At 30.0% G+C, this 21,321-nt stretch overlaps 5 protein-coding genes across 6 annotated transcripts; 2 read left to right on the top strand and 3 right to left on the bottom strand.

The window, feature by feature from the left end:
- The first annotated feature begins 58 nt into the window (after positions 1–58).
- On the top strand, positions 59–1,711 carry LOC135962212 (neuropeptide FF receptor 2). The gene is made up of 5 exons (XM_065514018.1): positions 59–225; positions 285–770; positions 828–971; positions 1,042–1,395; positions 1,458–1,711. Exons 1-5 carry the CDS (start codon positions 208–210, stop codon positions 1,668–1,670), a joined length of 1,215 nt encoding a protein of 404 aa, XP_065370090.1. The 5' UTR covers positions 59–207; the 3' UTR covers positions 1,671–1,711.
- Positions 1,712–4,047: 2,336 nt separating this feature from the next.
- On the bottom strand, positions 4,048–11,072 carry LOC135962414 (RWD domain-containing protein 2A). The gene is made up of 2 exons (XM_065514330.1): positions 10,947–11,072; positions 4,048–5,307 (listed from the first exon to the last, which is right to left on the bottom strand). Exon 2 carries the CDS (start codon positions 5,301–5,303, stop codon positions 4,401–4,403), a length of 903 nt encoding a protein of 300 aa, XP_065370402.1. The 5' UTR covers positions 5,304–5,307; positions 10,947–11,072; the 3' UTR covers positions 4,048–4,400.
- Positions 5,375–20,009, top strand: clos (closca; the record flags this gene model as incomplete). Its single annotated transcript, XM_065511006.1, has 16 exons — positions 5,375–5,515; positions 5,588–6,322; positions 6,594–6,935; positions 7,001–7,090; positions 7,148–7,909; positions 7,976–8,463; positions 8,524–9,137; positions 9,202–9,599; positions 10,072–10,238; positions 11,251–12,035; positions 12,105–12,293; positions 14,122–14,565; positions 18,064–18,132; positions 19,119–19,369; positions 19,427–19,641; positions 19,694–20,009. Coding segments are annotated over 16 exons (6,006 nt in total), but the record flags the coding sequence as incomplete, so codon positions are not given.
- On the bottom strand, positions 13,855–15,848 carry Map60 (Microtubule-associated protein 60). 2 transcript variants are annotated; one of them, XM_065514328.1, is made up of 4 exons: positions 15,617–15,848; positions 15,390–15,534; positions 14,907–15,325; positions 13,855–14,829 (listed from the first exon to the last, which is right to left on the bottom strand). In XM_065514328.1, the coding sequence occupies exons 1-4, from the start codon at positions 15,747–15,749 to the stop codon at positions 14,084–14,086; spliced, it is 1,443 nt and encodes a 480-aa protein (XP_065370400.1). In that variant the 5' UTR covers positions 15,750–15,848; the 3' UTR covers positions 13,855–14,083. The 2 variants fall into 2 exon arrangements, with proteins under 2 accessions (XP_065370400.1, XP_065370399.1); XM_065514327.1 differs by having other exon boundaries at positions 13,858–14,829; positions 14,895–15,325; positions 15,617–15,847.
- On the bottom strand, positions 17,437–18,961 carry LOC135962413 (putative N(4)-(beta-N-acetylglucosaminyl)-L-asparaginase GG24090). The gene has a single exon (XM_065514329.1). The coding sequence runs from the start codon at positions 18,944–18,946 to the stop codon at positions 17,876–17,878; it is 1,071 nt and encodes a 356-aa protein (XP_065370401.1). The 5' UTR covers positions 18,947–18,961; the 3' UTR covers positions 17,437–17,875.
- Positions 20,010–21,321: the final 1,312 nt, after the last annotated feature.

Genomic DNA, 21,321 nt, shown 5'->3' with positions numbered 1-21,321 from the left:
CAGTGACAAAATTTTATCAGTTGTTGCTGATTTCAGCTGAAGCTAAAAAAAGAGGAAAACACTTTAATAAATGATAATAAAATTAAGTTAAAACTGCAACGCGATTATTTATTACACAAATCACAGTTGAACAATTAGGATCAAAATGGAATTAAACGCTAAAAATTAAACAAGAAAACCATAAATTCAGTACAACTAAACAGTATAATGTCGGATGATACCCAGGTAAGTTGTTATATTAGTTATTTTGCTTTAGAAAAATCTAAATCTTTATTTGCTTACAGTTCGATTTTGGCAAATGGGATTTTCCCGAAGATCGCATATGGCTGCATATACCGGAACGTGAAATGATTGCCAAAATTTGTACATTTATACCGGTATTAATTTTTGGTTTAATAGCCAATTATGCCATCATACGTTTAATCATATTAAATCGCTCTTTAAGAACCCCCACCAACCTTATTATAGCCAACATGGCCATGGCTGATTTTCTAACGCTATTAATTTGTCCCGTTTTATTTATGATTAATGATTTCTATCAGAACTACATGTTGGGTTCGGTGGGCTGTAAAATGGAAGGATTTTTAGAGGGAGCTTTTCTCATAACAGCTGTTTTGAATTTATCCGTAGTAAGTTATGATCGTTTAACCGCCATAGTATTGCCTTCCGAGACCCGGCTTACCATGAGAGGTGCAAAAATTGTAATTTTTCTAACTTGGCTGGCGGGTATATTAATAGCTTTACCATTGGCTATATATCGCACCTATAAGGTAATACATCTATTTTAAGTATTAAACCTCTAAACCACTAATTTTTTATTTAAACAGGTACGCCATTGGAAAAACTTCAAAGAAATGTATTGCAAAGAAAACACCGAAATTTTGCCAAAATATTGGTACGTTTTGATTACCGTTATGGTATGGTTGCCCTTAGGCGTAATGCTTATATGCTACTCAGCCATATTCTATAAGGTACTAACTAACTATCTCTAAAATTCCATTAACTAAATATGTATATTCATGCTAAATTTTCACTTTGCAGCTGGATCGCTATGAAAAACGTAACTTAAATCGTGAAAATCCCTTAACGGTTTCATACAAGAAAACCGTGGCCAAGACTCTATTTATCATATTAATTGTTTTTGTCACTTTACGTCTACCCTTTACAATATTGGTAATTTTACGTGATAAAATCATAGCCAATACCAATAATATGGTTAATGGTAAATTTCGCATGCTATGGTACATTTCACAATATCTTATGTTTCTGAATGCAGCTGTTAATCCGGTGATTTATGGTTATAAAAATGATAATTTTCGGAGAGCTTATGATCAGACGCCTTTGTGTAAATGTGGCAAAAAATCACAGCCAATAGCTGTGGACACTGTGCCCAAGGTAAGTTTGTTTTAAAGAACTAATGTTTCTATAAACTAATTATTAGAATATTTCTGTTTTAGCAAAGTAAACCGTTTTGTTCACAACTATTAATTAATTGGTTAGATGCACACAACTGCTGTTTTTGTTCAAAATCTCATGATACTTTTAATCTGAACATGAGCCAACAAAATTTAATCATGGGTTCGATAAAGTATGCCCACGATGAAGATGTGCAGGAAGAGTTCACCAGGGTTCATGCGATTGGCACAATAGATGATGAAGGCTTTATTTAAATAAAATTTTACGTAAAATTAGTATTATTTTTTAAGAATTCAATAAAAAATAGAATGAAATATACAATAAATTTTTTTCACAAAAAATTGTTTTTAATATTTATCTTAAAGTTTACTTTGGTGGAGGCTGTTTTACCTATTTTTTCCACCAACATTTTTTTTCACCAAAATTTTGTTTTATTTAATTATTTTTGAACCAATCCAAAATATGAGGGTTATTTTGATTTTGTCAATACGATTGTAAAACATCGAAATATTCATCTGGGTCCTCATAAAATTCTAAGACGATCTAACTATGTCTGTCCATCTGTTGAAGGAACGATAGGGTCTACAGTGAAGAACTTAGGGGAATGACATTTTTCTCAATTATGCTTTGTTGATCAGAATTGAAAATGGGAAAAAATCGTTCCAGTAGAACCAGAGTTATGGACAAAACTATGAGATAACCTCCAACAAAATTTATATTTTCAAAACTTTTTTGCAATTCTCTTTAAATATATAGCAGACAATACGTTATGCCTGTTATAAAAGAAAAATGTGTGTTGAAAATGTTAAGAATCGGCCCATGATTTCTCCTAACACCCATACAAATATCTTCCCGGAACATGGCTCTATGATACATAAATGTCTATACTATGTTCTATACCACTAGTCTATAGACTAGTGGATACCACTACAAAATTTGGTATTTAAAATAGGCAAAATCGGATAAAAATATGTAAGAGAGCAATATTCCGTTGTGCCGAATCTTATACTTAAAAAAAATTTAAATATTTTTAGGTAAACAACATTTTTTTTTTTTAATTAGCGAAAAAAATTTTTTGGTAAATTTTTTTTTAAATTTCTTAATTTTTTTTTAATTTAAAATTGAAAAAAAAATTTATAACAAAAAAATTTTTTTTGGAAAAAAAAATTCGGTGTAAAAAATATTTTTCCCGATTTTGACCCATTGTAGGTTCGACTTACATACTTTGGCCATATATACGCCGTTGAAAAGATCTTTGAAATATCTATTATTGGATATCCATATTGTCTATATTAATGACATAGTAATCCTGATATAGGTCAAAAATCGACGTTGTCCTGTTTTTGAAATACTAAAGCATATGAATTAAATCGTAATAAAATATTAGCTGGAATCAAATTTGATTTTGATAACTGAAAAATTAACTTTTTAATCTGACTATAGGAAGACACCTAATGTGTCATTGGAATATACATGTAAGTATTGTATGTAAAACATATATTGGAATTTTACTATATACATGAAATCATGAATGAACAGTTATAATTTTCTGACTACCTAACAATAAAATTCTCCAACTGTGAAGTGAGCAAAACGAGATTTTAAGATTTAGTAGTGAATAGAGCACAAACTCAGATGGTACAATTAAAATTAATATTTAAATTTTAATAAAGTGTAGTGTATATAAATTAAAAACATATAAAATGTTTTACAAATTCAAGTGTTTTTTATATATAATAATATTATTGATAAATATAAAATCGTTAAAAACATTTAATGTAAATTTTCATTACAATTATAATTTGCTAGAAGAACCCTTTAATACACAAATCTATAAAAGAGAATCAACGAAATTTTTCGATAAAGGTAGGACAATAAATAAAATAACAAGTAAGAGAGCTATATTCGGCTGTGCCGAATCTTTATACCCTTCACCAAATTATACTTAAAAATATTTTTTTTTTAAATATTTTTAAACAAAATCAAATTTTTTTTTTATTGTTTTAAATTTTTTTTAAAATTTTTTCTCATAATTTTTTTTTTAAATTTCTTTAATTAAATTTTTTTGGAAAAAGAATTTTTGACAAAAAAAAAAAAATTTTGATGAAAAAAAATTCGGGTTAAAAAATATTTTTTTCCGATTTTGACCCATGGTATGTCCAACTTACTATGGTCATATATACGTCGTTGCAAAGGTCTTTGAAATATCTATCATTAGATATCCATAATGTCTATATTAATGACTTAGTAATCCAGATAAAGGTCAAAGATGGGTCAAAAATCGAGGTTGTCCTAGTTTTTTGCTTATATCTCAGCCATTTGTGGACCGATTTTCTCGATTTTAAATAGCGACCGAGCCGGAAGAATTTCGGAGATATTGATGTATAAATCGTGTATGTAACTTATTTGGGGTTAGTTGGGTGTGATTTCAACACACAGGCGGACAGACGGACATGGTTATATCGATTCCGCTATCTATAACGATCCAGAATATATATACTTTATGGGGTCGCAAATGAAAAATGTGGAAATTAAAAACGGAATGACAAACTTATATATACCCTTGCCACTCATGGTGAAGGGTATAAAAATATATACATATATGATTTAAATAGCAGTATAAAAAAACAATTTTATTTTTAAGAAAAAACATTAACGTATTTTATTTAAATAATTAATTATAATATCTAAAAATATTTTTCAAGAATTTGCAATTTAAATTTAAGTATTACAAATGTTGAAAACTTAACAAATAAAATTTAGCTTATTAACTTTTACATTTTTTTAAACTATTTTACTTTTTTTTGTAACTAATTTCAACGTAATAATTTAAGAAGTTAAACGAATTCTTTGTAAATCTCTTCAATTCTCTTTAAAAAAAGGTTCATAGAAAATTGTTCCATATTGCTATGATTCACAAAATCAGGTGGTAAATTCTCATATGGTTTTAATATCAAACTGTTTTAAAGCTTTTTATAATTTTGCTATTTCAATCCAAATAACTCCATTTTCATATAACCCGAATTATGCAATTCCAAGTATTTCAAAAACAAACCCATATTCATAACACCTTCTTCGTTTTCCATGTCATCACAAAACAATTGCTCTTTGAAACCGTTAAATCTTCTTAAATCATCCATCCTTTCGCGTGATTTACGGCTGGCCTCAACTTTGCAAACAAATATTTTCTGCCAATGCATACCCTTAATGATGCGCCAAAATTCCTGGGTACACTCTTTTAAGCCTTCAACACATATTATGCCCGGTTTACCTGGCCGGCTGAAGCCACTCAAATCCAAATTTCTTGATTGCTTAACAATTTCCTGTCTTTTGGTTTTTGATTTAAGGTGATGCGAGTAAATCCATAGCCTTTCGAAATCCACCAATTCATTTACAGCATTAGATTCAACATTCGTATCGTTTGTTTCGAATTCACTGGCATCTCTTTGAATTAACATTTCAATTTCTTCTTGTATCCAGCTTAAAACTTGAAAAATATACGATTCGGACTTATCCATGGTATTAATGAAATTTTCAATTTCTTTTTTTAAATACGATTCTTTGTTTTTACTCAGCAAAGGAGTGTGTACTATAACAATGGCATTTTCCAAAGTGGGATACAAATGTGGCAATTCAATTCGCACATCCAATTTAGTTTTTCCCCGGGAAGTTTGTAATTCCAGCTTAATATTGTAGTCCAATTGAGACTTTAAAAGAAATTCTAAGGTTTCATTAGAAGGTTGTAGCAAAAACTCATTAAAATCACTGATAACACCGGGATCAAAAATGTGCATTTCTCCAGGTGTACAATAGATGGAAGATAACATATCTACCTCTTCCAACTGTTTGCTAATGCAAACTTTATATAGATCTAATTGATCACCCATTGGGCTAAAAAAAATAAAAAAAAAACAGTAATGAAGTAACATACACAATTTTTTCAGCTTCGTTTTCTTTAAATGGTTTTGAAAAAGTAGAATCTATACCGGTTCTATTTCCCATTGATATATGCATATTCAATTTGGAAGGTTCGAAATATGCCACAGCTTTACATATGAAAAGAAATGGAGCAAGACATTTTGAAGTTCTTAAAATGAATGTAAGTTTAAAAAATGATTTTTAAAGATTAAAATTTACCGTAAGATTTTATTAATTTGTATTTGACTTTTAGAATGGTTCCTATGAGTTAATAGCTGATATACCCTCACCTAATGGCATCGCCATGGACTGCATTAATTTCAACAACAAAGGTTATGTAGCTATTGCCTTAAATCTTACAGAACCCGTTAAGTACGCCAAAGAAGGTTCGCCCATTTATGAGATTGCTGGCAATCGTTTAAGAGCTGTGCAATATTTTGCTGCCCCCAACCTAATGTCCGTTTATTTGCGCGCCAGCGGTAATGATTTCTTTCTTCTACACACATATTCCAACTCCCAGGATACACCTAATCTCCATTGTCCCTATTTCAAATGGTCCGGCAGTACATTCAACAAATTGGGCCGTATACCCTGTAGTAATGCCCGACAACTGGCTCCCTTCTCTATAGACTATGAGAGTTATGTTGCGGTAGCAAATTATGCCGATCAAAGGGGTCGCACGTCTACAAATTCTGAGATTTATAAATATTCAAATGATAAGAAAAAATTTCTTTTATTTCAAAAGATTAAAACAAATGGGGCGGTAGATGTACAATACTTTAATGTGCCCAACAATGAGGTGAGAAGGCAACATTTTTTGGTATTTGGTAATTCAATAAGTACGGCTTCGCTGGCGAAGAGGGAAAAGGCCAAAAGAGAGGGTAAAAACTTGGAGGCTGACTCGGTGTTTTATTTATTCGATAAAGGACAATTTATACCATATCAAAAATTATCTTTATATGCAGTGAAGAAATTTTTGCCCGTGCAGGTAGATCTACATACAAAATTATAGCCTTCACCATAGAAAGTACAAGTAAGATGGAGAGCTATATTCGGTTGTGCCTAATTGTATATACCCCAAAGATTGTAAACAAATTTTAACAACAAAGTTTTTTAAAAAAATTTAAGAAAAATACTTTTTGATTATCGGTGGAGCTCTGCAAAAATTTAATTTAATACTTTCTATGGTGAAGGTTTTAAAAAATTCGTAACAATCGAATACTTTCTAATGTAATTTTCCAAATTGTATTGTTTTTTAGAATGTGGAGGCCGAAAAGTTTATACTATTGGTGGCCTGCACAGATCAAGATATTAAAATTTATAATTTAAATGATTGGAAATTTGAAGAATCAAAAGTTCAATTTACCGAGGGTGCCTTGGGCAAGGGTGTGTCAAATATGCGTATTTATCAGAAGAATGAAAAGAGCTATTTGATTATAGCCAATGAGCTTATGGCCGACAACGAAACTAATATATTTTTGCCCATTTTCAAACAAGAAGAGGATGCCAATGCCATGAGGCAGCAGATAATTGATTGGGCCAAAGTAGAAACACAACGTTTGGAGGCGGTAAATATAAAGGATTTAAGAAAACGAGTAGAGGTATTGAATACAAACAAAACTTGGGAATTTCAATAATTTCTGTACATGTACTTGCTTATTTACAGGAAAAATTACAAAGTTTAGAGCAATTGAAATATGTACCAAAAATACAGAACATACAACAAGCTAATATTCAGACTGTCACCACGCAATCGGTAAAAATACAAATTTTATACTTTTTTATTAAAATCTAATTTTAATATCAATCTTAGTTGGTTTATCCAAAATTAAAAATGTCTAGCAATTATTGGACGGCATTAAATTATGTCAATCAAGCATTGGATACTTTGGAAATACTGCTTAAACAAAAGCCACGTTTAAAACGTGAAACCGATTTTTCATCTAATACTTATGAAAATTTGGAATATGTTTATGATACTTTAAATGTAAATACTTTAAAGATCCATAAAGAGCTAAAGGCAAAAAGGGTAAATAGAGTGAATACCCAAAATCCCGAATTTGAAAATATCAAAGCCCAAAAAGTAATAGTTAGCGACAAATATAGCAAGTTCAACCCAGCAAGGGTTAATCCCGCGGAAAGTTTAGATTATAGGGAAGAAGATGAGCAAATGACTATAAGGAATTTACAAATTACTGGAAAAATTAATGAGTATCAATGGAGTGATTTGCTAAACAATACATTGAAACGCAAACAGGAAATACAATTTCTAAAAGCTGCCGTACAAATAGAGAATTTAAAAACTGATACAATAGTGGTGAACGACGATAAAGTTAATGAGCAAAATTTGGGTGCCCTTATACCGGTTGATAGGGGCAGATTTGTTATACATCAAGATATACAATTTGCTGCGCCCATAACAGCTAATAAAGTAGAAATATTTGACAGATTAAATAATTTACATGTATTTAATGGAGAATTTGATGTGCTATTAAAAAAATCCAATAAAACTCAAGTGATAGAAGGCATGAAAAACGTCACCAATATTAAGGTGCTGGAACCCATAACAATAGCGGTTAGTTTAAAATAATTGTAATACATAAATAATTCTTTACTTATTATATATTAATTTGTTACTCAGGGTAAAATGATGGGTCGCCAGCTGGAAGCCATTTCACCCAACAAATTTATACATGAACCTTTAGTATTGCAAGGCAACTTTATGATAAACGGTGAAGTTCATATAAATCATCAGCTAAATACTTTAGATCTTATAGATTTAAAAGAAAAATTATCCGCCAAACAGGTATTAGACATGGGTATTCGTATGGATAAAAGCTTGAAAGATGTTAATCTCAAGTTTCTACAACCATTGAAAGCTAATAACTCATTAGTAAGTTTTGTAAATCAACATGATTTGCAAAGATTAGTAAAACTTAATCAAGATGATATACAAATAGTTGAAGGTACAAAAGTATTTAAGGAATCTTTAGAAATTAGCAGAGGTTTTAGTGAAGTTAAAAATCTCAATGGGGTAGATATGGAGAAACTGGAAAGAAATGCCTTTTTAAAAAATAACAATCAAACCATAAGGGTACCAATGAAAATTGGTAAAATTTCAGCAAAAAGGTAAGTAAAAGTAATTCATTTCCTGTCTTAAAAATTTCCCTAATTCCATTTCATATATAGCATTGAAAGTCCTATTATACTTTTGAACAACAAAAATCTCACCGATTATTTGACCATAACTGGCAATCAGTCTGTACATGGCAGCTTAATAGTTGATAATCTTAAAGCTCATCGCTTAACGGTGGAACATTTAAATACCGATGGCAAAATATTTAATCAACATTTGCATGACATCTATCAACAAAAGTCACGCAATGCTCCGCCAGAAGATATATTCCAACAAAATCGTAAATTTCATGGCTCCATTTATGTACAAAATCTTATACTAAATACCACCATCAATAATAAATCAGTTGAACAAATTGAAAATCAACTGTTGCAATTAGAGGGCAACATTAAATATGTGGGTAATTTCAAATTTAATTATGCCATGCATATTACCAACATGACATTTCAAGGCAAATTAAATGATATACAAGCCGAAGAATTTGGTAAATGTTGGCTGCAAAAAAAGGCCGACAAGCAAGTGTTCACAGCAGCCCAAACTTTTGCCGATGTAAATGCAGAAGAGGGTATACAATTACAGGGCAAATTAAATGGCTTCACCATGGACGATTTTTACACAAAAACTTATTGGCTAAATAGAGATGAATATCTACAAACTGTAAATTTTGGTGAGTTTTTTTAAACAAAAATACAAAAAATGTTATTTAAAATGTTTTATTATTATTCCTTAAGAAAATCCCATTGAAATATCCGGATTTTTAACTACCCAAACACTTAATGGCTACATGGTGCCCCAGGATATGCTCTATAAAGATTCTAAACAAACACCCATTATCCTCAACTCACTGACTGTGGATGAAAATGTCTTAGTTCAAGGCAATATTCTCAATCTAACCTCTATTAATGACATAAATCTTTGTGAATTACATGAATTTTTGGATGGCTCTAGAGGTGAAACTTTATATGTGGATCATGCTTATTTTTCACAAGCTGCACCTTTGTATAAAACTTTAAATAGTCATTATATAAGAAAAACTTTAGATTCAGTTTGGTTGGCTAATGAGAATGTTGTACTGCCACATCATGTTGAAATGGCTGATGCTTATTTTGAGGGTCTATTGGAATTTGAGGTAAGTTGGAAGATTTTATTTACAGTAAAATATTATTTTATTGATAGTGGAGTCGAAATAGCAATGTCCGCCTGTCTGTTAGTTGAAATCAACTTTCCGAAGCCCCCAAATAACTTACAAACATGACTGATAGAAAAATATATTGGGTATAGTCCTGGTTCAGTTGCTATTTTAAAATGGCTGGGATATAAGCGAAATAAATCTTGATTGCTAAGACATGTACATAGACAATGTGGTTATCAAATGAAAGTCATTTCCAATGACGTATTTAACATCATATAAATTCGAACCGACAATGGGTCAAAATCGATATATATACATATTTTTAACAATGTTTTTTTTCCACAAAAATTTTTTTTCACCAACTATTTTCTTTTTAACTAAAAAATGTTTGGTGAAGGGTATACATACATATATAAGATTTGACACTGCCGAATATAGCATTCTTACTTGATTTTATTTAATTTTAAAGGGTCCCATAAACAACATGAATTTGGATTACTTAAAAGAAAATTACTTTAGTAAAACTGAACCTCAAGAAGTTTCTGTTGAGATGGTATTTTCTGGAGGTGCCGAATGCGAAAAGGAGTTAAATGTTAATGAGCTTCAGGTATTTGGTTCACTAATCGAGGGAAATAGGTAAGTTTTTGTCTTAAAGTACGCAAAATTATTTAAGCAATTGTTTCAACTTGAAGATATTTTGGTTTAATGAGAGCTATAATCCCCAATCTCCCCCAAATTGTATGCCTGACGCGACAACAAGACTTAGGTTTTGTATCTGTCAGTAACACTTCTATGTATATTTTATTTAATATGTTAAGATTAGTTAAGAAATATTAAAGATAAAATTCAAATATTCATAATTGAAAATGTGGACCAGCGACAAAATAAATTATATTTTCCAAAATCACCTTCCTACCCCCAATATCAATGTTTGTTTTCAATGGTGACCATAAAATAGATCGTTCCCTAATTTTTCTCTTAGTAGCTATTTTTGGCCGAAAGATGAAGTTTTATCTACGACTTTTATTATTATGTATATAACTTCAAACCAAAATTGAGCTGGAAAAACAATTTGCAACAGTTTGTCTTAGAATCTCAAACACTATTAAAAGTGAACAAAAATGTTAAAAATCGCAGACGGTATAAGCGAAATTTGTTCCATATTTAAGCTGTGGTCTTAATTCGTTCCATAAATTTGTTTAAAACTATTGTTTGAGAATCACTGTTTCAAAATTCTAACCAGCTGATCAACGTGGGCAGAAACATAGTTTAAATGAGTTTTATCAAGGATTTTATGGATAAATTAATCTGTGTTATTGGTTTATTAAGCTGCAAAAAATATACCTTAAACAAAACGTTCAGTTTGTTTTGTAAATCGTTAACAAAACCTAGTAATCTCCGTTAGAAAACTGCAAAAATCCCACTCCAACCACTTGAATCATAGAATAACACTTGAACAATGTTTACAAAATTAGAAACAAAAGAGAACTAAGAAAACAGAGATGCCAAATTTATTTTTTTAATTTCGTTGAACTTTAACATTTGCCAGATTGAAATTTTTGTTAACACAATAGCATTGCCAGGTTAAAATATTTTTTTAATATCAATTTCCTCGTTATTTTCTTTAAAAAAAAACTCAACAAAACAGCGGAAATCCATTTGACTTTAACGAATTTGTGCAAAATACTTTAAAAACTGCAGGACCTCATATAATATCCGGAAATTGGTCAATACTAGAAGCCATAGTGCAAGGAAATCTAAATGGAGTTTTAATAAATCAATTGAATTTAGTAGATGATATAGTGCACATAATAAAACCTGCTGAAGCTTATCAATTAAAAGCTCCCAAAAGTTTTCAAAATGCACATATAGTAAATCTATATGCAGATTCTTTAAGTTCAGTTAACAAAATACCAGTAGCAAATTGGATTAAAAATGCAATTTATCTATATGAAAATTATACTGTCAATGGTGTGACTACCATAGATTCCCTAAATGTTTACAATAACCTAATAGTGCTGGGAAAATTAAATAATGTTACATACAATGAGCACACACTCCTGCTGCAAAATATAAATCAACATATACCGGGAAATATGAAAATAGTTAGCCATTTAGCCGCAGAGAAACGTTTCCTAACCAACAACATAGAACATTTATATGCAGACTATATAAATAGCCAGCATATGTCAACTTTTATAGAAAATCTAGTTCCTGCCACTACAACTGCGGAAATAAAGAGTAATTTAATATTTAAACATGCCTTAAAGGTGGAAAAATATGAAGGTCCAGAAGGATTTCTAACACAAAACCAATGGACTAAACGTAATATAAATGAACATGTACAACTTAATAGAGACAATATCGAAAAAACTGATGAAATGCTTAAAGAATTTGCTAAAGTTAAGGATTATTTAAAAAATATAACCAAAAGTATGTTATACTTTTATTTTTTCTACTTTAAATATATTTTTGATATAAATTATTTGTTTAATTTTTTAGATCATGTTTATAAACTGGATCATTTTGATGTGATACAAACTATTGGGTTTATGTCATCTGAAGTTATTAAGTTAAGCCTTAATTTTGATTCTTCCATCGTTGATATTTTGGCCGTTTTTGATATGCACGAAAAAAATGTTTCTATTTATGAGTGGATACCAAAAAAGAAACAATTTCTAGGAACTAATGGTAAGTCAATTTAAATAATAAAAAAAAAACTTTTAAACTGACCATATTAAAACACATTTGTGTTTTCACTTTATTGGAAATTTTACACTTTTATAAATTGCACTTTTTCTATTATTTTTGAGACGAAGTGTGTAAATATTAACGTATATGAATTTTTTTTATTAATTATAATTTATTTCAAATGTTTAATTTAAAAAAAAAATGGCAAAGTTAACAATTTTACAACTTACAATGAATTTGATAAAGGTTTTGTTACATTTTTAAATGAAGTTAAAGGAAACGGAAATATTATTTTAACATTTACATTAAATTCATGAACAGACTTCATAATCAAAAATGTCAATAACAGTGTTGTTATTAAACTTAAGGCGGAAGATGAAAAATGCAAAACAAAAACAAACACTAAAACAGGGTTGCTATTCAGATTAAGTAGGAAAAGAAAATATGCAATTAAGTTAACACAGTATTTTTCATAACCCCCTGTTTTAACTAGCCAACAATTTGTCCACTCAGCGAACAATATTTTGTTTGGAAACCATTTGTCAATGTTATAATGCTGTTCACAACAGACAAATGAGGACAATAAATTGTCCGCTTAGTGGCTAGTCTCAACAGAAACTGTTCAATGAAGAGTGCGAAGAATGTAAATTACTGACCTAATTACATACATAAGGTTTATTATCATAAATACCTGTGCTCCTTCAGTTGGCAGGTACACCTATGAAGTCGAGGCTTTGTAGTCACGAAGATACTATGTCATCACAATTTCCAAAATTGTTTGGTTTCTCTAGTCTATCGTCTTTACAATTTTGGAACATTTGTTATAAATTGAATAGCTTTATTAGGAATAAACACTTTATTAAGAATATTCACTGGTTCTGGCGATATCTACATAAAGTGTCTCACACAAGTTACTTTTTTTGTTATACATCATACTATGAAAAAACGCGATTTTACATAACTTTAAACATTTTTACAAATTCGTTTGTAATATTAACTACACAATACATATTAAAGATTTATATCACAATTAAAAACATACAGCTTTATACCAACATTGGCAAATATGCTCAAAAGGCAGGTAAAATTTGCACAAATCATTATATTACATATCATTTACATGTCTGCTTGTTTTAACACAATTTAGTTATAAATAATTATAAATTTATAATAAACATTCATTACGGAGACAAATTTTAACTATTTTACGTAAAGAAATTATCCCATTTACACATTTTTTATTATTTTTTTAATAAAAACTAAACACTCGTGACGATTGCACTCAAAAATACCGCGAACTAATAATGACGATACAAAAAACAGAGTTGTTCAATAGTACAGTTTTTAAAACAGGGTTGTTAAAAAAGTGAAAGAGGCGGGAAAGGAAGATGTATATACAGACGTAAACAATGTCGAAATGAAAATGGTTGATCGAAAAGTCGAAAATCGATAATTAGCTTTTCATACCATTCACTAGATACTACGGAATGACAAACTTTCCATGGTGTAAGAACACAAAAAAAAACATTTTTTAATTATTAAAATCCAATCAAGTCAGATAAATTTTATTTAAAAAAAACTTTAGCTTAATAACTAAACGGTTTTGTATAGTTTATTTTGTTAGTTTTTACCATTAATTTTTAAAATAATTTAAAATAATTGGAATATAGAATTAAAACATAAACACAAAAAAAGCGGACAAAATTTTGTTAAAAAAAGGTAATACGGGGAAGTTTTTCAAGTTTAAAATGTTTATAATTACTGAACTATTACTAGGGCTTTTAAGCAAACTACTGTTCCAATTCCTCGCTCTGTATGTCTAAAATAGCTCTTAGAATACCCACTTCCAATTTGGCGGCCGAGCGAGGGCGTAAACGATTCATGACATTGGCAACATATAGACCCAAGGCTTCATGTCGCGAAGAATTGCATAGATTTTTGAAGAATGTTGGTGGCAATGAGTTGTCGAAATTGCCAAGATTGATTATCTCTGATGTGTTGGCCACTTTACCGGTGAGGGTAGCGCCGTTAACACCGGTATTGGCATCAAAAATAATATCATTGCGAAAATCAATGTCTTCTATACGGGGTGAAAAACCGTTGGTAGAAGCGGTTGAAGCTACTGTGGCAGCGGTAGATGATGAAGGACCACCTCCTCCGGTGGATATGAGGCCGTTAACAAGGCCCGTACCCGAAGGATTAGCTGGAATTGTAATAAGATTAATGCCCGAGGTGTTTGAAGCATTTGTGACATTAGAGGCCGCAGATTGCTGTTGTTGTTGCTGCTGATCAGTGCGTTCTTGTTTAAGTTGCAAAAGTTGAGCTGTGGTTGTGTGCTGTTGTCTATGTGGCGAAGCAGATTTTGCTGAAGGTGAAGCACTGTTCGACGATTGTGGTGTACTCTGTTGATTTGCTCTTTTTGTTTGTGGGGTCGAAGGTTGGTCTTCTGATAATTTACGTTTCAACGAGTCTGGCAATTGTATAGTTTTTCCAACTTCTAATCCATGCATAGCTCCAGCATTTGCAGCTGTACGTCCTGAAACAAATTACTATATATATTAACTTCTATTTTAATAATTTCCTGTTGTTTTACAATCTTACCACTTATTTTACCTTGTTGATTTTTAAGATTTTGATTAATTAAAGAGCGACTATGTTGATTGCCAGCGGTCTTTTTCATGGTGATGCCTTTCTTTTGCAAAGCAGCTGCAGTGGCTGACGGCGTCTGTGGTGTAGCCATATTTGAGTTGCTTTTCGGAGTGTTGGCTGCTAAAGTATTTAGCAGTTTTGTTGAGGGCGTCTTTTCTCCCTGATGATGAGCATTACTTGTTGGTGTAGTCTGCTGACGGGTCACAGCTTTTGCAACAGGTTTCTCTTCTTTTTCTGGCGATGCAGTAGAACTATTTGATTTTGCTGGACTTTCACCTTCTGAGGCTGACTCACCTGAATGACCCTGCTGACCATTGTCTTCCTCTTCCTGTACCTCCAGCATCTCATACTCCTCGTCTTCTTCAATGGGTGCAGTGGGCTCACTTGAAAAATCATAAAATAGTAATTAAGATTTTATTTTTTACTTTTTCGTTGACAAAAACTCACTCTTCTTTAGCATCAGCTTTTTCTTCTACTACTTTTTTGTGTATTTGATCCATAAGACCAAACAACTTCCAGGTAGAGGAATCTTTCAATTTCTCTTGCTCGTATTTTTTTTGCAACACTTTAAAAATTGATCGAGATTCATGCACTAAGAACAATTAAAAAAAAAAACATAATTTACATTTGTTAAACATAATAATTGTTAAATATTAATTATGCATTTTCCTTACCTGATAAATTGCTATTTTTTCCCACTCTAGTCCAGGCGTCATCAATTTCTTTTTTTGTGGCGCCCTGATAGTTGGGATGCAATACTTTTTCATTGGCAATATCGCCTAAAATTTTATCCAGCTGTATTGGCATTGTTATTAATTATGTGTAGTGACAATTATTTTTTATAAATATTAACTTTTTGGGAAATATTTTACAATTTTTACAAAATTTTGCAATAATTTTCTTCTTTTTCCTAGCAGAATACAATTTTTTGCCGCTGCGCTTCGTTATTGCGTTTTCTACTTTGTTATGCTTTTTCGCGGCATACCACAAAACATATAGAGTTGCATTTTTAACTTAAAATGCTGCCAGACTTATACATTGTGAAGTGATGCCAGTGTTGCCATTTTAGAAATGAAGAAAAGCGTCAAGTGTATAGTAAAAACGGTTAAAAAAATTATGAAAAAAGTGTAAAAAGCGCCAAGAGAAAAAGTAAAATTTTACCACAAAATTTGATAATGTATTTTTTGCTTTGCAAATAAAACATTCAAAACGAGTAAAATAAGCACTCAAAACAAGGATAAAAAAGCAAAAACTTTAAATATAAAAAGCAGGTTTAAATTTTTAATTAAATTATTTATTTTATCATTTACTTAGGAGTAAATCAAATTTTAAAATAAATAATACCGGGCCATGAAACGATTTTATTGAAATACTGAGGGATAAAATTTTCCCACTCGTAATCGAAATACATTTCGAACGCTTATTAGCGTTCGAGTAAAAACTCGTTTGTTATCGAGCACAATCATTATAATTTTCTATACATTTTATACGACATCGAATAAGAGAATATAAAAAATAAAAAAACTCACGTTCCTATAAGTATTAGATCGTGTTCAACTGCGGTAATTAGCCCCCAGATCTTTTATAAGTTTGATATGTTACAAAATCACATGGTTGTAACAAAAATCACCTAAAGCGACACAAAATATGGAAAAAGCTTCGAAAATTATACTTTTTTAAAAATGGTATTTGAAAAAAATAAAAGGGCAACGAGACCAAAAAAATACCCGAAAAGCGTCAAAATGGCAACACTGGTTGATACATGTAAATATTTGCTGACAAAATGACTTTACCCTGTTAATCAAACAACTTCAAGCGCTAATGGGAATTTACATTGGGTGTTTCAAAGGGCAGCTTGACAAGCAGGATTTTTTTGCGCTGTCGTCCCAATATTTTCTAGTCGTGGAAATTTTGAAATACAAATACAGCTCTGTACGAACAGGGACAAAACTTATAGAGTTGCTTTTTTAGTTGAAAGTGTTGCAAGACTTATACAGGGTGAAGAAATCAATTATATGTATAGTTAGTAGCTTATATATATGTCTCAAAACGATCTTTTTAATATGTGAGATATTTTTAATTATTCGATTTGTACAAAAATTTACATAAAAAATAATGATTTCATTTTGCTTATAAAAAATTGTACAGAATTTTACAGAAAAACATATTTTTTTTGTTACTTAAGTGAAACATGTATATATTTTTCCACTCTCCACGTTTTTGAGATGATTGGCATCAATTCTATCTATACCAATATTTTTTTTATAATTTGTAAAAAATTTAGAAATATAGAGATTTTTAAAAAAAATGTACCTATGTGTTTATCATTAAATAAAAAAAAATGGCACATCCAGCATTTTTTTATTTAATGATAAACACATAGGTACATTTTTTTTAAAAATCTCTATTTTCGACCGTCTGCATTTTATTTATTTTAAATGTATGCAGTTTTCATATTCATTTCAAAATTTATCATTTTTCACGACTAGGCAAGTATTTTTTGGAATTTATTAAATCGAATATTTATAAATTTAATCTTAAATATACATATATTAAAGTATAAAAGATAACTTCCAAAAAAAATATTTTTCTTAATTATATTTTGGACAACGTTATTTTAGCGGTAACTTTAATAACGGTAATTTCACCCTAAATTAATTTATTAATAAAATTTAAAAATAAGTTGACATAGGTGATATCATAAATGACTACTAATAGCTAACCCAGGGTGGTTTTTTAAATTTTGTAGATTTTTTATTTCGATTTCAATAAACTAGTTTTTGAAATCAAAAATTTGTATTTAAATTATTTATAGAATATTGGTAACGGTATTTACTATTATATCGGTAACATTTTTTTATTTATTACTGACTTTGGCTTTATCTAATGAAATTTGTTTTTTTAATATTTTGTAATTAAATTTATTATTTGTATCACTTTAAGTCACTTCTTTTGGCATTTTGCTGTATACACTGTTTATATTCTACTCTAGTACTAGTTTCTCCAAAAGCTATGGAATAAGGAAACCTTTCAATACCCACACAGGCAGCTGAATAATTTCCCCAACGATCTGTGACTACTAAAGCCCCACTAAAATGCGGATAATATTTAACTATTCTAGCCATACTCTTGGCTGCAGCTTCCTCTGGTGTTAAGCCCACACGTAAAAATTCAACTGCCAATAGTGATGGTAAAAATCGCATCATAATATCGCCATCGCCTGTGGCTACTGCTGCACCCACCTCATTATCAGCATAAGCACCAGCACCCGGAATGGGAGAATCACCTACACGTCCTGGAATTTTATGACGAGCTCCATTTGTCGAAGTACCTGCAAATATTTTACCAGTTACATCAATTGCTATCATGCCAATAGTATCATGATTCCATTGATCCACTTTATAGGAATAGCGTTCATTATCATTTTTGTGCCATTTATTATGAGGTTTGTAAGGCCCACACTGTTTGGTGGCATCTGGTATAACGTTAAGCCAAAAATTAGGTTGACAACGATTGTTGTGCCAATCTTGCCAAATTTGTTTGGATTTTGGAGTAGTCAAAGACTCACGACGAAAGCCCATCATTTCGGCAAAATTACTGGCAGCATCACCCACAAGCATAGTATGTTGTGTGTGCTCCAAAACCATTCTAGCTACTTTAGCAGCAGATTTAATTTGTCTTAAGCCACCCACAGCCCCTATATTCATATTTGAACCATCCATAATCATGGCATCCAAAGTGGTTTCTCCATTTTCATCTGGTGAACCGCCATAGCCCACAGTGCCATCACACTGCTGCTCCTCACATGTAGTGCAACCAACCACTAAAGCATCTAGTGCAGAATCACCTTGTTGCAATGATGTCCAGGCTGCCTCATTTGCTTCTTCAAAAGCCCAAGTGTTGATGATCAAAGGCAGTTTATTTTCCGTATAAATTTTTGAAATATTTATAATAAATAGAGACCAAAAAATATATATTTTTAAATGCTTGTAATCTCTAAACATTTTTCAATACTATTTTTATACTTTGTTAAATTAATTAAGGTGAAGTAAACAAAAATGCTTATCGGAGTTTATAAAGAAATGTCAAAAATGTACATGTTGCCACATACACAAATTATATATTTAAAATAATTAAAAACCGTTAGAAATTATTAATTTTGAATTTATTTTTCAGATTATAATTGGCTGCCTCATGATCCATTGTCTTTAAAAATAATACAAACAAGATTTGAAATTTTTGAGCAACCCATAAATGTAGAACATTTAAAACTGTTTATACTTAAAGATCTTAAAAACATTCACCAAGTTCTTACCAACGCCTACAGTAGTAATTATTTTGAATTTTCAAATCAAAACTGTATGATATATTGTTTAAATACCCGAAATTCGGAAAAAATAATAAATTTACCTCATAAAACACCACAGGTTAGCAATTTCGATTTGTTTGTTAAGAAAATTAATACTTATTTATTTTAATTGCAGATTTTAAGCTTAAATGAAAAATCTCTGGCTCTGCTTACCAATAGCTCGGTGTTAATTTATGACACCAGCTACAAGCCAGCCAAAATCTCGCAAAAATTAGCCACAGCCAATCCAAAACAAATGGCCTTAGGAACCTTTAAAAATAATCAATTCTTGGCAGTTTTGAATAATGGCCAATCAGATACTTTAAATCATGGCTTTGTAGAAATTTATAGGTAAAAATTATTATTATTAAAGAAATAAAAATATTTATTAATTTTTTTTTAGATCGGTGAATTCTTCTGATTTTAAACTGTTTCAATCATTGCAATGTTTCCAACCAGTAAAAATTAAATTTTCATATATTGAAAGATCAAATGATTTTCTTATACACATCTTAACTGGATCATTTGTTAAACCTTATTTAATTTATCAATATCAGGGAGTTATGGGTTTCCAAGAAGTATTATCGGAATCTATACTGCCAACGAATTCTGTGAATTTTTACATGTTAAACCTGTACTCAAGCAACCAGTATTTAGTGGCTTTAATCGGCCGAGATGAAGTTACTTTGATGGAAATTGCTTTAAATCAAATTTTATAAAATATGTAAAATATGTTTTCTGTATGTAGTTGTAAAATTGTTTTGTAATTGTAAAAATGTAAATAAAATTTAAAAATTGAATGAACTGTATATATTTCATCGGTATGTTATAGAAACCAATTGCTATACAAAAAGGTGTTTGAATCTTTCAAAAATGTGATGTTTTATTAATTTGCCTTGCAGTAATGTATTTTACAAATTAAAAAAATTAAAAAATTGATAAAAATCAAATTATAGGTTCGAAAGAAATAATTAATAATTCAATTTTCAAAATCTAATTTAAGAGGCCTGTCACAGAATTCCATTTGGTTCGAAAGTGGAATTAATTTCGTATTTTGCTTCTTCAGCAAAAGTAAAACGAAAATTTCTTTCAGTTTTCAAAGTGGAATTGATATTTGATTGCAATTAGTTGGTTTTCTAAAATTTTTAATCAATTTCTGTACCAAAACCTTTGTTTTAATATGAAAAACGCTGTCAAATTATAATCAAAAATACAGAATTATGAAATATTTTTGGAATTAATAAATTACACGGAATTTAAGAACCTAAATCGAAATCGATCAGAATTGAAACCATTCCGAACAAAATGTGTGACAGGCCTGTATATCTTAATCATTCCGAAATAATGTACAGCCTTAGTACTTCAAACTTATTTAATTCATTCATTTAAGAATTTATTCTTTATAGAATTTAAAACATATTGAATCATTAAAGTTTTATTTAATTCAAATCGATTACGAAATAGCATTTAAAATGTATTGCATGATTCCTTTTTCTTCAATTCAAATCATTTACAAAAAGGCACTTGACAATTTCTTCCTATTAATTTAGTAAATGATTAAAGGTAAATAAAAAAAAAAATAATGAACAAATTATTTAAATTTGGAATCAATAAATTAACAACCATTTATCATTCAAACACAGAAACAATTATTTCCTAAAATGTTTCAATACAAATAACCAGTATTTGTGCTCATGAATACTTGATTCAATTTCGAAATAATTGAAACCAGTTGAATATCTAATAAATATTTGAATTGAAACTGTTTAGGAAAGTTTTTTCAATACATCAATTCTAATCAAATAAAAGCCTTTAAATGAAGCTAAATAATTTATGTTGGAAATGGTTTTATGGAATGGATTACAGATATTTTTGAATTAAGGATTTAGTTAATTAAGCTAAAATTGAATTAATTCGAATCCCTTTGCTATTCATACTTCTTTAATTTTGCATGACCAAAATGGAATTGAAATATATTGCTATTTCAAAAATCCATTACTAAATACCCCGACTGAGGGGAAATGATAAACT

Source organism: Calliphora vicina, chromosome 5 (assembly GCF_958450345.1).
Source record: "Calliphora vicina chromosome 5, idCalVici1.1, whole genome shotgun sequence".
Classification (NCBI taxonomy): domain Eukaryota; kingdom Metazoa; phylum Arthropoda; class Insecta; order Diptera; family Calliphoridae; genus Calliphora; species Calliphora vicina.
This window is presented reverse-complemented; position numbering and strand designations above follow the sequence as displayed.